The 18532-nt window shown below is 36.4% G+C and overlaps 1 protein-coding gene across 1 annotated transcript in view; it reads left to right on the top strand.

Annotated features, from left to right (window-relative positions):
* The first annotated feature begins 1048 nt into the window (after positions 1–1048).
* schip1 (schwannomin interacting protein 1) overlaps positions 1049–18532 on the top strand; it is a 229231-nt gene continuing 211747 nt past the window's right edge. The window contains exons 1-4 of the mRNA XM_073817460.1: positions 1049–1110; positions 10033–10090; positions 10384–10456; positions 11927–12027. Coding sequence (XP_073673561.1) covers positions 11998–12027 — 30 coding nt within the window. The 5' untranslated portion in view covers positions 1049–1110; positions 10033–10090; positions 10384–10456; positions 11927–11997. The remainder of the gene's footprint in view (positions 1111–10032; positions 10091–10383; positions 10457–11926; positions 12028–18532) is intronic.

Here is an 18532-nt window from a genome sequence, read left to right as displayed (position 1 = left end):
AAAGCCAGAATCTGCAACTAACGCACAGAACCAGTGCTCAACTTCATTGATCAACTCTTGCGAGGCCTATTCCGAATGGAACCCATCTTGGAAAACCTCTGTATGACCCTGACCACTGTAGTGTAACTCTGTTTCAGGGTGTTACTGAACCTCTAATAGCCTTAGCCATCTTTGTGAAGAGCAACAATTCTAATTCTCAAATCCTCAGAGAGTACTTTGCCATGAGATGCCATGTTGAACATCCAGTGGTCAGTATGAAAGAATTGTACTTAAAACGCCTCATTTTAACTGCTCTAAGATACACAAGTTTGTATGGTCCTGTCAAGCACACAAAACATAAACATGATGAATAGGATCATCATGTGGCTTTGCATGGTTGAACAACATACTGCTGTTATCACTTAGGGTGTACTCAGCTATTTTGACAATAATGGCTGCATGTATGTTGAGTTATTTTCAGAAGACAGTAAATCTATACTGCTAAGCTTCACATTTACTACTCTAAAATAGATCCAAGTTTCATTTCTATAGTATTGTCCCTTGAGAGGATATAAAATGGTTGCTGAAATGTGAGGGGTGTACTCACTTTTGTGAGATATATGAGCCTATAGGTGCAATTAGTAGAGATGTGCTCTGTATAATCTGAGAACCTCATGATCTCACTCAGGCTCCTTATACAAAAAAAATGTCCTTAATCATAGCCTTTAGGGGCCTTGGCCAATGGGAATCAATTAAAATTAATAAATATATTTAAAAAAAAAAAAGATGACCATAGCTGAGTTCACTAATGTGGCGTTCACCCAGCACGTAGTCAATTATCCAGTATCATTAAAAGAAGAAATCCAGCTTTTGACCAAACCGTGTGACAGCTAGCCCCGCTGTAGCGTGTGTTCGGCAGAACGTGATTGATGCCGCTTATGGAGTGTGATGCTGCCCGCGGATGCGCTGCTCTGATTGGCTGAGAGGAAGCAGCCCAGGACAGGACGCGACGCTCTTCACGCGCTGTCCTGCAGCAGCGGCGCGGGTCAGACGCTCGCTCGCGGAGGTGATGCGGTGATGTCATGCGTGTGACTGTCTGTCAGCACTGAAGACGCTCTCGGCATCTCTCAGGTAAACCCGCTCTTTTACCGTTATTCTCACCTCAGTCCGCCGACAGACTCGTGCTACGATCCGCGTTTCTGATGAGAGTCAATAACGCGCGATTTTGATCGATTATAGACGTGAAGATTAACTAATCAGTTCGAGATTGTTCAGTTCACGGTGGCGTCGGGGTCTGCGGCGGTTCATATCCATCACGTCAAAAGGCTGATTTCGGTCTCATTCATTTATATGAATGTATTGATCCTAATTGTAGTGGACGGACTCGCGTGCGCGCGCCGCCTCACTGTGAGGTGAAGCAGAACTTTCTCGTCGGTGTTTCTGCAGCTCGAGCTCCGGTAACGTTACCTCATCGAAACCACCGAGCCAACGGCGCCCATCAGTTGGTAGTTAATCGTTTAATATGTATTCTTCAGTCCCGAACCCGAGCCGGTTTGGTTAGCGTGACCGCGCACCTGTCGTTTCTCTCAGCGATGCGCGCGAACGCTTTAATACTCGAGCCTTTTTTTAGTTTGTTAACCGAACTGCTCATCATCAGAACATGTTGATTATCAAGCTCAGGAAGTCAATCTATATATTAACTTAATGATAACAGTTTCATTTGACATTTTAACCCTGTTTCCAAATTCCTGACGGTATTTGTTTGATTTATGTTACCCATAAAAATAATAATCTGACCAAATATACCATTATGATAGTATAAAATAATCTTTACAAATAGTTAAAAGACTTTCATATTCAGTCTATATTAGTTCCATTCGTTTTTTAGGTGTATATACCAGGCAAAAGTTTTTAAACATTAAGTCTATTCTGTTCACCAAGCCCGCAATTATTTGATCCAAAGTACAGCAAAATCAGTAATATTGTGAAATATTTTTGCTATTTAAAATAACCGCTTTCTATTTAAATATATTTTAAAATGTAATTTATTTCTGTGATCAAAGCTGAATTTTAGCATCATTACTCCAGTCATCTCACATGATCCTTTAGAAATCATTTTAATATGTTTAAACATGTATTATTATTATTATTATTATCAATGTTTAAAACAGTTGAGTATATATTTTTTCAGGATTCTTTGATGAATAGAAATATCCAGAGATCAGCATTTATCTGAAATAAAAAGCTTTTGTAACATTATACACTATACAGTTCAAAAGCTTGGAGTCAGTAGATTTTTTTTTTTTTTTTAAAGAATTTATAGAAATTAATACTTGCATTTAGCAAAGATGCTTTAAATTAATGAACAGTGATGATAAAGACATTTATAATGTTACATGGTTTCTATTTCGAAAAAAAAGCTGGTCTGAACAATCTATTTATCAAAGAAACCTGGAAAAATTCTACTAAGCTGTTTTCAACAGAATAATGATAATAATAAATGTTTTTTGAGCAGAAAATCTGAATATTTGTATGATAGATGATTTCTGATAGATTGTGACTGGAGTAATGATGCTAAAATTCAGCTTTGAAATCAAATGAATAAATTACACTTTAAAATATATTCAAATAGAAAACAGATAATTAGTATAAATAATAAAAATATTCCAAATTGTTACTTATTTTGCTGTACTTTGGATCAAATAATGCAGGTTTGGTGAGCAGGAGAGACTTTGTTAAAAACATTAAAAATCTTAACTTTATATATACATGAAATTGTAACTTGGCAGCAGGGCTAATATTTAGAATCATTTATAATAATATAACAATACAATTTTTAATTGTATTTAAAACTATATATTTAAACAGACAGCAGGGCTGCAATTCTGGCCATCATTTGTAACATTATTTGTAGCTTTGCAGTCAAAACTTAAAATGTGTGCACAAAATTGTGAAATCTGAGAGATTATTTAGATTGTTTATGAACTCATTTTCATTTTCTTCTTCTTTTGTAAAGTCAAAGCTCTAGTGTAAATGTTGCTGTGGTTTTCAGCATGATGTTGAGGATCTCATGAGCTGTTTGTAAGGTGTTGGGCTTGTAATTGCTCTCACACGATGTGATGCCACCTGTCTGCTAGATGTGTGTTTAACACCGCTCTATCTGCACTACATCACTGCAGTGGCTCATGCTTTTGGCCTAAATATATTCAAAATATTTATTCCCAGTGGTGTGGGGTAAAAGACTCACTCTGCTGCCTTTTGCATATGTTTTAATCGAAACTAGCTTCTTTTATTATTTCTTTAATCTCTGTAACTTATACTAGATATATAAGTCAGTCATCTATTTCTTCATTATCTCAATCAGTCCCTATTGTTGTTTTAGTTATGGTAGGCCTAGTTTGTTGTCAGTGCATCCTTACATTTGTTTAAATGTTGTTTTTGTCCTCCATTTAGTGTCTGTTCTCAGGTCTTGTTACGTGTCTAAATGTCAAACTGCAGTGTGTGTAATGCATCTGAATGTACTCAAACACACTCAGGACATCAGATCTTTAGCCTACAGACATGCTTCACTCCTTCAGGTCTCCTCTCGCTGCATTACGCCTCTGGTCCAGCTTAAATATACCGCATCTCTTGAATTTCACCCAAATGCTCCATGTGCACCGCTGGGCTGTTGCCAAGTCTGATTTTACTGTTCATCTTTACACTTCAACAGCTCAACATCTTTGTCCCAGATGGAGTGATTTCATTTCACTCACTGACATGCAAGAAGCTGCTGAGAAACACTATGAATGCCAATCTGTCAGAACAGGTGGAGCGGCCACATGTGGACGAATAAAACCTTTCTGGAGGGAGAAGAAACATTCAGATTAAAGACAAATATTGGTTGGTAGAAACATGCTCTAAACAGTTGCTTCATGCAAGAAGTATTTTAACTACAAATCATTTTCTAAAATTAATATTCTTATTCAAGCATATTTGACCTCACAGAGACATGCATTAAGGGGAGACACTTTCATGCACCTATCAAGGATTAGATTTTGGGCTTCTTGGATTTTCATAAAGTGTTTTTTCAGACTAGTGGAAAGAAAACACCCAAAAGACACTGTTAAGGGTTTCTTTTATAGCACTTTGTCAATTTGTGTCAATAGATTTCAATTACAATACAGATTTTTAAAGACCATTTTCTTAAAATGAGCCATAAATCTCCACTTCAAGAAGCACTTACACACACCAAACTTTACCATTTTATTCCTTTCTATATCCTAAGGGTTTATACAGAAGGATTTGTTCATTTATAATTTTTTTCTGAATTATGGCATGATGAAATGAGATTCCCTCTGTAAAAAACTTTTGACTCTAACATGTCAAAAAAATTAAACAAGAATTTTGAAACAGACTTCATTCAGTGTTTAGATTTTTGTACTAGAAATGTATGCAAATTAGCACACATTTCATTAAACAATGCCTCATTTGCATATTTAAACCTAACATTTTAGAAAACTTGTAATACAAAAATGTTTTGCAATTATCAAAGTAATCAATCAACTGAGTAAGTAAGGCGATAACTATTAGTTCGGTTTTTTTCCCCCTATTCATCTGCAGTGTCTCGCCTTAAAAGGGAATGTAACTGAAACATTTTCATGTGCATAGTTCATATGCATCCATAATAGGCAGAAATGCACAAAATGCTTCATGTGGTAACAGCAAAATTATCTTAAAGTCAAATGCATGATTTAATACGACCGAATCAAGCAGACTACCTCAGACAGAACAATAAAAGTCATCTTAAGCCCTTTTAAGGTTGTGCAAATACAGTTTTGACAGTCTATACTGTAAAACTCACTGAAGCTTTGTTTTTCTAAATTGCTCAGAGTGAGTGATTGTCTTATGTCTTATATCTGATCAAGCACTAAAATATCTCTCCCATCCGCCGCTTTCTCTTGAGCCCCAGAAGAACCACTGCCCTTGATGAGCTGCTTAATTATAGATATTAAATGAATTTGCTATCTGCATGCATAATACATATCTCTAAGGTGAACTGAACCGTTTTCTGCCCTTCATCGCTCTCTGGTGTGTGTGTATGTGTGGCACAGGCTGCGCTCCAGGGGATGTTTCGCTTTCGTCTCAGAGATGTTTACAGTCACACATCAGATAGACGCTTTTCTGTCTGTGTCACAGAAATGACGTGTGCATGATCTGAATAGAAGTCAATGCATTTGCCATTCTGTCTGCATGTTAGTGGAGCTGGTAAAGTTAGGCATTAGTTTTACTTAGGGATGCACCAAGATGAACATTCTTGGCTGAAGCCAAACACAATTTAACACTGGGCCGAAGGCCGATGGCCGATGGCCGAATACCGAACGTTTTTTCGTGTTTTTTTTCCCCTCATGTATTTTGCCAATTTTTTTTCACCATTGCATAAATTAAATAGCCAAAATGTGCTTTTTACAGTTTTGCCCTGCTTTTCAAAAAAAATAAAAAAAAAATAAAAAAAAAATAATAATAATAATAATTAACAAAAAACAACAATTAAAAAAATATTTTACAGAACGACAATACTATATGAATGCCAATACTAGCATTTCTGAATGTTGTCTTTTATTTAGTAGTAAACCCGCAAGAAGAGCTCAGTCCTAGTTTTTGCTGGCAGCAGCAGATTTGTGAATGATTGTCATCTTTGGTCTTTGAACCCTGGCTAAGGAGCTGCTGTCAGAATAAACACAATTGGTGTCTGGTGTATTAGACAACAGAACGTTCTGGAGTTGATTGACTAATGGATGATTTCAGTCATCATACAGTAACCTTTCGCTTCTCATGAAGACATGCGATGTGACACTAAACAGTCTCTTGGAGTGATTTTTGTGTCTTTCTCTGACAGTTTTAAATGCTTCCACACTGAACACATGTTTTCTGCATTAGTGCACGTCATTGTTCAGTATATTTTATTCTGCCTTTTCGCTTATTATTAATAATTTCAGTTGCTGAACATCCGGTACATCCTTACTTTTACTATTTGAGCTTCAGTCTTCAGTGTATCTCATCCTGATTCCTCACATCATGTGTGTTGTTGAGCAGAGCATGTATGGTAGTATAGTTTATATCTGATTTGATGTATAATTTGCTTTGCATATTACAGTGGGGCAGAACAAGTTATTTTAACTCTAAAAATTCAGATGTAATCCACTATGCATCTTTCGAGTTTTGCATGGTCAGCAGCGCATCAGTTTTTCTCTCTGCTGTAGATGTTTGTGAATCTAGACTTGAATAATTGCTCCAGCAAGTGTTGTTGGAGAAAATTGATTTCCAATTTTCCAATTAATGACGCTGCCTGCAGATAAAGCTTGTTTCCCTTATTCACCGTTTCTCCTGTACTGGGTCACTGATAACATGCTTTCACAAATAGTCTCTGATAAGACTGTGTAGAGCTGATAAACTGCTGTCTGATAGAGAGAAACCTGTCAGACAGTAATGATACCTGGGGCCTCATTTATAAAGACTTGCGTAGAAACCATCCTTGATTTTATCTAAGAACTTTTCTGATTTGATCGTAAGAGCGATTCAGAGAAACGAACGTACACACGAAATCCATGCATACGCCAGTCATTCGGTTATAAATCACAAATGATCGTGGAATTGTGTGCAGCTGAATGTTCCGCCGTCGAAACGCCCCTGCTTAATTAATTAACATATAAAATGAGCTCATTCCTAAAGCAAAAACTCTGTGACAATGGCAAGTAAAAAGGAGCGCAAGAAATCAAATTATAGTGAGGCTGAACTATCTGCAATACCAGGCATTACCACAAGGAAACGGTCGTACGCCAAGCTGGAATCTGACGTGGAGATAAGTACTTTTCCACGTCAAAGACGGTTTTTATAAATCTGTACTTTGACGTGGATTTGATCGTACGAACACTCTAAGATCAAATCAGTGCGTAAGAAAGTTTTATAAATGAGGCCCCTGATCTCACCATTAAAAATGACTTTCATTGGTGATTCAAATGTGGTCTGATTGATTTTAATAAAACAAGTTCATTCCAACATTACCGCATTTTCATTGCCCATTTCCTTAATTGTATATCAAGGCCGTCTAGAACAGGTCTTTATCAGTGTCTTCTTGCTTTTATAAAACCAATACTATTAATAAAAATATCAAGGACATGATTTTTCATTCAAACATTTGTGAATCAAACTGATTGGTGTCTTTCATTAGTAGAACCTGGTGAATTGCAAGCTAAGGTTAAAGGAATATTTCACACAAAAATGAAAATTTCCTGAAGACGTGCTCACCCTCAGGCCATCCAGGATTAGGATGAGTTTGTTTCTTTATCAGATTTGAGGAAATGATTCATTCCATTACTGTTTCACAAATGGATCCTCTGCAGTGAATGGGTGCCGTCAGAATGAGAGTCCAAACAGCTGATAAAAACATCACAATAATCCACACCACTCCAGTCCATCAGTTGACATCTGGAGAAGACAAAAGCTGAAACAAATCCATCATTAAGACGTTTTAACTAAAATACATTGAGTCCATAATCCGTAATAATGATTCCTCCAGTGAAAAAGTGGTCTGGGTATGAATCAGGGGAAAAATCTAAACAGATCAAGCACCAAAACAGCTCTAAACAAAATGTGGCTGGATTTTGATGTAATAGACAACAGGAGATGAACTTTTTCACTGGAGGTTGTGTTATTATGGATTATGGACTCGTATTTTAGTTTAACATGTCTTAATGGATTAGTTTCAGCTTTTGTCTTCTCCAGATGTTAACTGATGGACTGGAGTGGTGTGGATTATTGTGATGTTTTTATCAGCTGTTTGGACTCTCATTCTGACGGCACCCATTCACTCCAGAGCCATCCATTGGTGAGACAGTGATGGAATCACACATTTATACAAATCTGATGAACATTTTCAGCAAATTTTTAGATCTCACAATGCCCCCTCGTCTCATGAAGCAGGTTTGTGTTATAGTCCTCTAAAGGAGTGTTTGTTGTTCAGTCAATGTCTTGAGGTGGATGTTCAGCCTGAAAGCTCCTCAGAGACAGATGAAAATATCACCTCAATGTGCTCCTGGTTATTACCTGACCGCTGCAGTTCAGCACTGCCATTACACCACAAACCCCCTGAAACTACAGCAGCTCAACCCGTGATATGTTTTTCATGTGATGTTGACACAGAGACGTTGTTATGTTCACGGTTCTTGTGTCATTTTGTAAGATACTGTAATATCCTCACCTCTGTCTGACACCTTGAGTCTTTTCATTTAGGCCATGTTCACTGGAACATACTGAAGTGGTCACAGGGAGAATGCAATTAGTGGATAAAAAGAAATGTAACACTTTATTCTAAAGGCTAATTTTCACTATTAACTAGTTACTAATTAGCATGCATATTATTTGCACATTGGCTGTTTATTAGTAATTACAAAGCACATATTAATGCCTTATTCTGCATGACCATATTTTAGATCCCTTAAAGGAGTAGTTCACTTCCAAAACAAAAATGTACAGATATCCCCATTGTCATTCTAGATGTAAATGTTTTTCTCTCTTCAGTCAAAAAGAAATTATGTTTTTTGAGGAAAACCAGGATTTCTCTCTGTATAGTAGTTTGAACTTCCAAAATGCAGTTTAAATGCAGCTTCAAAGGACTCTAAACGATCCCAGCCAAGGAAGGAGGGTCTTTATAGCAAAACAATCGGTTATTTTCTAAACAAATTGACAATTTATATACTTTTTAATCTCAAATGTTTGTCTTGTCTAGCTCTGTGATGCACATGCATATTCCGGTTCAAGACAGTTAGGGTATGTCCAAAAACTCCCATCTCATTTTCTCCTCCAGCTTCAAAAATCTTCCTACATCTCTGTTTTTTTTTTTTTTTTTTAACCTTTTTTTGTAAAGGGCATTTGATCTTCTTTGTTTGTATGTTCTCTTTGTAAAAAAAATTAAAAGTTGGAGGAGAAAATGAGATGGGGTTTTTTCAACATACCCTAACTGTATTGAACCGAAGTACACAGAGTTCACACAGAGATAGACAATACAAGCATTTGAGGTTAAAAAATATATAAATTGCCAATTTGTTTACAAAATAACCAATCATTTCGCTAGATAAGACCCTTCTTCCTTGGCTGGGATCATTTAGAGCCCCTTTGAAGCTGCACTGAAACTAGGGCTGCTCGATTATGGCAAAAATCATAATCATTATTTTGGTCAATATTGTAATCACAATTATTTAAGACGATTATGAGTGGGTTTGGAACGTTATATGATTGATTAATTTAATTTAACGTAATGAATTGAATGTAAAATAAAACAGCATAGTCTTCACTGTAAGAAATGAACATGCTTTGTTTCTTATAAAAACTACAAAAGTCCCTCCGTCAAGAGCAGCGAGTGATTTTGTCTTTGTCTTTTGTTGTTTGGTGAACATTAGCACAGAGACGGCAGAAGGAATATTACCTGTGGCCGCTTTAAGAGCTGCACAGATCCAGTATACTGTTTCACACGGATGTCATTCTCAACTGTTTACGTTCATTTCAGACAAAACTGCCGATAGTTTACATGAATAATCACCAAATGCCACATTTTGGCATATATTTGCATTAAATTATGGCATCTTAAGATCCTGAAATGTTTTCCTCAAAAACATAATTTCTTTACAACTGAAAAAAGAAAGACATGAACATCTTGGATGACAAGGGGGTGAGTACATTATCTGTAATTTTTTGTTTCGGAAGTGTACTTTCTTCTTTAATCCAACTCATACCTAAACTTAACAACTACCTTACTAAATTATAGTGAATGCATCGTCTACCTGTTAACCCGCATGCTTATTGCTTATTTCTTACCACTGTTTTGTTCAATGTGTAAAGGGTTCTATCATCATTTTACTTAAATGATGTGTGTAAATGACACGGCAGGGCTGATTTACAGTATAAGACGAGTGTTAGGTTAGGTTACATACAGTGCAAATACTGCCATAAACTGCAGTTTTATTAGTCACGAGGGCATAACGGTGCAAATGACCATTGATTGCTTTTGTTTTTCAGGCAGAAGAACGCATCTCGTCGCTGTGTTGAGGAGCCTCCAGAAACCAAAGCTGGAAGGGTAAAGAGAATCATACGTTTACACTTAAATACACATGCCATCATATTACAAAATCCCAGCATCTAACAGCAGAATGTAAAGGGAGAGATCAGCCCAGAAGTTGTTTTATTCCCTGCACTCGCAAACATGGCAGATTGTAGATCATCTCATCAAACTGAAGTAATTTCACATCTTGTTCCTGAACTTGTTTGGCAGTCTGCACACTGTGGTTTTCCCTCTAGATCTGAGACTTTTCCTAAACGATCGGCTGCACCGTGTTCAGTTCTCGTGTCTCATGCTGTCTGTTGTCATAGAAACGGCCATCAGCAGAGAGGCGGAGGCGACATCGCGAGCAGAGACTGCTGCTGCTGGAGAAACAGCCCGCATGTGAGTGAGACAACTTTAAATATGCTTCTGTCGTAATCATGTGATGGAGAGAAATGCACATTGAATAAACAAACTCATTCATATTGTGAGATTTTACATGCTGTCAAAGGGTGATGTTTGCAACAGCAAGTGTCACTTCTACCATATGCATGTATATTGCAAAGCTGACAGCTACTTCATTTGTTGTAGAAGTCCAAAAGTTATCCAACTTTTTTCCCAAATTGGGAAGTGTCATTGTCATTGTCAAGTGTCAAGGTCATTAACCGAAGGATCATTGCATTAGGTTTGTGAGCATTGGAATGTTATACATATGTACCTTACACAAGGCTCTACACTTACTTTTCTGTTTAGGAACACTTGTGCTCCTAACAGAAGACATTTAGGAACACAGTCAAAATTTCAGGAGCACATTCTGAACGATTCAAAAAAATCTGATAAAAAACAGCCTTCCTATTATAAGGTTATATTTGACTCCTTAAAGTCATTTACATGGGAATTTTGTTTTTACCTTTGTGATGTCGTTTTTCTAAATTCATTAAAAGTATGTCATCTTTTGTGTCAACATTTTTTAAAATATTTTTTTAAGCTTTTTAAAATTTCTAATTAAAACTACAGAATAAGAACAAGTAGGATGAGACCAGTATTAACTAAATTAATTTGTACTACAGAGGTGGCATGAGTGCAATCAAATTCATGTTGAGATTAATATTTTAAATAAAACAATTTTAATACAGAAATATTAACTGATTAAAATAACTGAAAAGTTACTTTAAAAATGAAACTAAATCTGCCAGTAGGTGGCGGCAAATCACTGATTTATTACTGAATCATTCATTCATTTGTTGGTTGGCGGATTCATTCAGGAATAAAGCAAGTGACTGTCTTTATGAATGGGAAATTGAATCATTTCACTAGATTTGTTTAAAAACGCACATTCATTTATAAACGAATCACCGCTGAGTTTGAAAGGAGATGCTCAGTTGTGACTTGTTTCAAACCATTTTTGATGATGACATAGAGCAAAATCAGGCAATTGTGTTATAGCCAGACTAATAATAACTTCTTGTTGATTTAACTGTTGCATTAAATCAATATCTCATTTACAAACTTTCTTAAAAATCATTAAAAACTGTCACTCATCTCAGTTCATCACAATCTCACAAAGTTCCATTATAATCAATGCAGCAATGATTCTCTTATTTACACTCTCTCTATACTTTGTTTATGAAAGAATTGGTCAGATATGTCTGTCATACATTACTCAATATTACAAAAACACATAGAAACCTTTGAAGCTCCCCTCAGCGCAAACACAAATATGCTGATCGGGTCTGTCACACTGCTGCTCCTAAATACTTTTTCCTAGTCAGTAGTTTTCAGTCACAAATGCAAGGGAAATAGTTGCACTGTGAATCCCTGATACATGTTTTACACCTTTAAAAAACTGGCTTGTGCCATTGGTATCAGCAGAGCCTGGTCCTGGAGAGTGAGTGAGCACAGCGGGAACAGAAGCTTTCCAACACACGGCCCATCAGGACGAGATGGATCCGCTCGAGCGCCGCACCGCTGAGGTAGGAGCGTCTCTGTTACCCTAACACCCGTCCTGCGGATCACTCTTAGATCTGAGCTGGCCTCATGCCCGGCTCTGTAATTACTGCTTAATTAGGGGAAGTCTGTTGATTGATTAATGAAGAAGTAATTGTCTTGTTGTGTTTGGCTCTGGAGTGTGCAGAGAAGTGTTCACAGACGGCAACGGCCTACTGCACATCTCTGTGGAAATGCTCCTTTTTATGGTTTATATGATGAATTTCATTGGGTCATGAGCACTTGAGAGACAAGTCCTGCTCTTTCAGTGGTGTTTGAAGATTATTTTAGCACAAAAAACAATGCTCGTCTACTGGCTCCTTCTCTAACTGCCTTGAACGACCAAACCTTACCTCTTTCTCTCTGTCTAATTTTCATCCTATTTCTAATCTAGCTTTTATCTCAAGGATCCTTGAAAAAAGTCTGATTCAATTAAAATAGTATTTGACTGAAATCTGTTCATGGTACTGGCTTTACACAATACTGAATCTGCTCATTTGAGAGTCTCAAGTGATATCTTTACTAAAAACCGACTCATGGCTTTAGTCTTATTAGATCTGAGTGCTGTGTTTGATTGAGTTAAGCATCTAGTCCTGTTCAACCATTTGGAGATATCAGTGGGCCTTCGTGGCACAGTATTACAGTGGTTCTCTTCTTATTTGACTGTTTATATTGGTCATCACTCCTCTAGTATTAACTGTGGAGTCCCGCTGGGCTCAATCTTTGGGCCGGTGTTGTTTTGCCTGCATATGCTTCCTCTGGCCTCCATGTTTAATAAGCATGGACTCACTTTTCTCTTTACTGACATCTATCTTTTAGTCTGAAACTCTGGAATCGTCTAACTCTATAACTCAAGTCTGCTTCAAAGATGCACAATATACTTATTGCTTCAGCATTCCTTGACCACTGGTTTGTTCATTGTTTGACTTTTGTACTTTTTCATAGATTTATTTCAGTTTTTCTCATTTAGGCATTCATTCATTCATTCATTCATTTAGTTATCAGGGGTTAAAGCTCGTACTGCTGAAACCTATTGTAATTGTTAGAATGGCCAAGGATCGGCAATCTTGACGTAAAACTGATTGTGCAGACCAAACCGTAAGTTGTAGAGACTTGAAACTTGGAGGCGTGGTAGTACTCACACTGTCTACAATTTCACCAAAGCTCACCCCAATTGGCCTGATGGGGGCGCTACAACGATCAAAAGTATGAAATACTCATAACTCCTAAACCGTTCATCACAGGCTCGAGTATCTTATGTTGTTGGAATCCTTGGCGAACTAGTCCTAGGTTTTTTCACCGATCAGAGCCAAATCAGTGCAGGAAGTTTCTCTGGAGAGTGAATTGCATATTGTATTTTTCAAGGGCGTAAATGATTGTGTATTGCATGGTTTTTCACATGTGCACAATATTTGTATTATACAATAGATCTCATTCTGAACAACTTTGCCTCTAGAACCACTGTTCCTTCAGGGGACCCTAAGCAGAATTTTAATTGGGGGCCCCTCTATGCCACCAATATGACTAATTATTGTCAATCCTTTATTATTCGCACACTATAAATCTAACACACCCAATATAATTTTTTTTTTTAGCTGTGTTGCTTACATCATACCAATATTTTTACCCTTGCTATGATCTTTAATTGTAACAGTAGCAAACCCACAGGAGTAGTCAGGTGTTAATTTGCACTTTAACATTCAAAGTCTTGCAGTACCAGTTGGCATACTTAATGTGGTGTACTGAAAAGTAGCAAAATAAACTAGTAGACAATGCTCTTACTGTAAACACTTTAACCACTTTAATTTTTTGCATCATGTAAAAAGTGCAATACAATCAACTACAAATAAAATAAATAATATAATAAATAATAAAATATAAAGCTAAATACCAAAGAAGTACAAATTAGTCAAATACAAACAGGATATTTTTATATGAAAAGACAAACTAACTCAACTTTACATTCCACCTCAATATTCCACTTTCCTTAGAATTTGTGTTTCCTTGCTTTTCTGAGGCAAAGTCGTTTATGATATCATTATAAGATATCTGATGGGCAATTTTGTTATTAATACTAGTTAGTGCAAGTCCACTGAGTCTTTCTTGGGCCATGAAAGATCTCAAATAGTTTTTGATCAGTTTGAGTTTGGAAAAGCTCCGCTCTGCAGATGCAAAGGTGCTGGTGAGTGTACCTTAAAGATAAAAATAATTATTATTATTATAAAAATGTAATAATATAAAATAAATGTTGGCGTGTTAGATTTCATACTAAAAGGTGATGCTGTCTGTCAAAAACAAATAAATGAACATCAAAAAAGTATAAACAAATTGATCTAGGATTTGATCTAGGATTGGCATTGGTTGTGCTCCACCTCCAAAATATTTCAACAGTGCTCCTAAAAAGTTTCATAAGAGTATAGTGGAATGAACAGAATGTTATTTTAACAGAAAAGCTATTTCAACAGCAATAACAACAAACAACAGTCATTTTAACATCAACCTATATGACACAGCACCGCAGCAAGCCATCTAAAACATTAAGACATAATGATATAATAACACAGACCCCAAACGTAGGCCAATGTAAGTAATGTTAAACTGTTATCAGCACCAAAGTTATAAAACAGAAGCTTATTTTTTATTATTAGCACCAAGTTTATGAAACAGAAGCTTATTTTTATTACAAAAATATAATTTAGGAAAGTTATTTTTACACACAATGCAAAAAATTCAATCTTAATCCAGTTAAGTAATATGTTGTATTATAATATATTAATATTGCAAAGCTTAAATTTGCGGATGTTAAATAAAGCATTAACTTTCTTGTTTGCTTAATTAACTAGCCAGCTGACGTTAGCTTGCAATTTAGCCTTGTTTAGTTTATACTCATTTTTTAAACTTACCTTATCTTATCTTGCTGTTTTTTCTCTTCCTCTGATTGATGATGTCTATTCTTAGTTATGCAAATTACATTTTAGAATATGTCACTGCATGGTTACATTCTTGATTCTGATTGGTTGATGTTGAAAGGCTGTTAGATTAATATTCTCTACCTGCAGAGTTATGGACTATTTCTATGTGTTTTCACTTCCACATTGGTTTCAGACTAGTAAGAGTGGTTTGGGTTGTTTCTATTTAAGATGCACAGTCGGTGATGTAAGAAAGTAGTTTTGCACACAAGATCTTAATAAGGGCAAAAACTCCAAACTTTTCTTGAGATAAACACATTTATATTTGTTAAGCGTGGTGTGAGGGGAATAATTGAGTCTGGACGGCTGAATTAATGAAGTGAAATGATTCTGGGCCACAGCACCACCTCGGCCCTGACGCGCATTAATTTTCAATAATTCACCAGGTTGTCTTCATTCACCTTACTCATTTCAGGGGAATTATGCAGGATATTAGAGCAAAACTAGCTAAATTAATTGAAGAATAAGATGAATATAAGGAAAGTCCACATGATCTTCAGAGCTGCTATAAGAGTCATTACACAAGCATTTCAACATTTCATTGTTAAAAAGTCATCACTTTTATTTACATAGTATTTAATACAATGCAAAAGCAGCTTTGCATTAATAAACAGGAAAATAATAGTGTTAATGATTTGCAATTCATCAGTTCTGAAACAAATTCAATCTCAGCTATAAGCAGCTCTACAGCAGACAACAGTGTCATGATTCAACTCAATTCAGTTCAATAATGATTCATTTCAGTTCAGCATCAGTGTTGCAAAGTTCATCAATAATGAAACAAGTTCAGTTGAGCTGGAGCAACTGTAAGGTTTTGACTGCAAAATTTAGAAAATTATGACATAAATATATTAGTATTTACATGAAGGAACTTTCATTTTTAGGTCCAAAAATAAATAAAAATAGAGATGATTAAATCAGAGTTATTTGAATAGTTGCTATATTACAAAATTGCAACATGCATCAAATCATAAACCAAATATTGTGATAAGATTACATTACAGCCAACTGGTGAATCCCACTCATGCACACACAAAATAAATCAGAGGAGGATGTAATGTACAATTCGATAAGCAATAAAGAAAATCCTTTCTTGCTTTCAGTACTGGTTCACTAATGGAAGAAAGTGTTAGAAGGCCTTCAACAAACACACCCTCCATTAGTCTATTGATGAGCTGTAATGATAATGGCACACATCATGCTTTCAGTCCTGCTTCAGCTCTCCGTTTACAGCCCATACGCTTCTGCCGATGCCCCTAATGGAGTTTATATGAATCTACTGTGAGGGAAAGACATCTGTGAGGTTTGTTTAGCCAAACCAGACAAGTATATAGTATATCAAATGCGCAGGATTCTGAAGTCTGAAATGACATTGCAAAAAAAAGCTTGTTTTAAAGGGGTCATCGGATGCCCATTTTCCACAAGTTGATATGATTCTTTAGGGTCCTAATGAAAAGTCTATAATATACTTTGGTTAAAAATTCTCAATAGTAGTGTAAAAAAAACACCCTTTTCAAAATCAGCTCATCTCAACTCATTTTATTGCATGGTCCCTTTAAATGCAAATGAGCTCTGCTCGCACCGCCCCTCTCTGCTGTGGGATTATGAGCCGTAATATTTACTTCAGCCACATTTTTGCCACGTTTAAGTGATGAAACTTGTCAACAAGCACATTATTAAGAAATTAAGAAATTTTTAAGAATTAAGATGCATAAAAAACCCTTATCCTCACTTCTGTTGTGGGTGAAGCTGCATCAGGAACGATTTTACACGAACATAGACGCATATGTAGATCGGGATCAGTGCTTTCCTTTCAAAAACGAAAGTAACGTTAATCCTCTGCGTCTTCAGCGGCTCAGATGTCGGGAGTAAATGACGACTGCTATGTTCATTATTACATCCAACAACAGAACACCTCAATCGCTCAATCTGAGACATTCTTGTCTTCCTCTGCACCTGAGTCACACAATGGCGATCAGAGTCGGACTGTTTCAGCTCGGTGAGGGCGGAGCTAAGGTAAAGTGCTCATGTCAATCAACTATGGTGGGAGGGGCCTCTGTCTGTGTGTCATCACGCCCACAAGAAGCTGAGAATGACCTGATTTTAAAAAGGTATATTACTTTTAAAGGTTAAAAAAATACCACTGGGTTATACCACCATTTATACCACCATAATTACCACCATTTGTGTACACAAACTGCTAACACACATTAATGTTCAAACAACATGTAAAAGCGAGGTTTGCATCCGATGACCCCTTTAAACACATTCACCGTCTGAAAAATGGTGATTTTGGTTGCTACTATTAAAACCATAATTTGTTGAGGAGATCTTCAGTGTACAGTAGTCCAGTGTCAGAAATCATGCCATCCTGGAGCTCCTCAAAGATAAATGATGTGTGTGTTCAGGGCTGAGCGTGTAAATAATGTATGTTTGTGAAAGGTCAGCGCACTGCATCACTCAGCAGTAAACAGGTCACAGCTCAACCTTCACGTCACTCAATCTGAAGGTTTCTCCTCACAAGCCGAAGATGATTCCTGGATTCTTGTACTCTTAAAAATAAAGGTGCTTCATGGTGCCTTAGAAGAACCTTTCTTGTCTAAATGGTTCCATAAAGAACATTAAACATCTGAAGAACCTTTCTGTTTCACAGAAGGTTCTTTGTGGCGAAATAAGTTCTTCAGATTATAAAAAGGTAAGAAAGAGATGGTTCTTTACAGATCCTTTGACTAAATGGTTCTTTGTGGAACCAAAATTGGTTCTTCTATGGCATCGCTTGAAGAACCTTTTAAAGCACCTTTATATTTAAGAGTGTACACTCAAAAAAATAATTCGGTCTAAAAATAAACTTTATGTAATTCAATTAAATGCTAATTTTCCATGTATTTGGATTACATAGTTTTAATATAAACATATTAATAAACTTAATGTGATTCATATGCATCAGTGATACGTGAATGAAACAGGTAAGGTTTATGTAATTATTCCCAGTGTTAAACAAGCACTGCTCAGTGTTCATGTGTTTCCACACTACAGAGTGTTCAAGTAGCATTGACACAGTGTTGGAGTTAAGGAGATCATTATGTGATGATTGACCATTAATGATGAACACCTGCTGAATCATCAATGGAAAGAGAAACACAAGAACTACAGCTGACTTCAACCACAGCCTTAGAGGAAATCAACTCAAATAAAACAATACATTAAACCTCTCAAGATCTGATTCAACAACTCCACAAACAGATTGACCAGCTTCACTCATTACTAACCAGATTGACTTCTGTCAGACTTCTAGAGAAGCTCTTATTGAGAACTAACAGACGTGTAGATGTTTTGTTTCATGTGAAATCACCATCAGTGAGAGCAGGGTTTCCTTTGGTTGGGATCTTGACCCGTCACATGTTGGTGTCAGTGGTGGTAGCTTTAATTGTGTAAATATAAAACACATGAAGCTTTGCCACCAAAGTCAAAGAAGAAATAAAGTTAGTCAATCCTCCAGATTCTTTCAAAGTCCTGATTTGAT

The sequence above is a fragment of the Garra rufa genome, chromosome 14 (assembly GCF_049309525.1).
Source record: "Garra rufa chromosome 14, GarRuf1.0, whole genome shotgun sequence".
In the NCBI taxonomy this organism is placed as follows: domain Eukaryota; kingdom Metazoa; phylum Chordata; class Actinopteri; order Cypriniformes; family Cyprinidae; genus Garra; species Garra rufa.
This window is presented reverse-complemented; position numbering and strand designations above follow the sequence as displayed.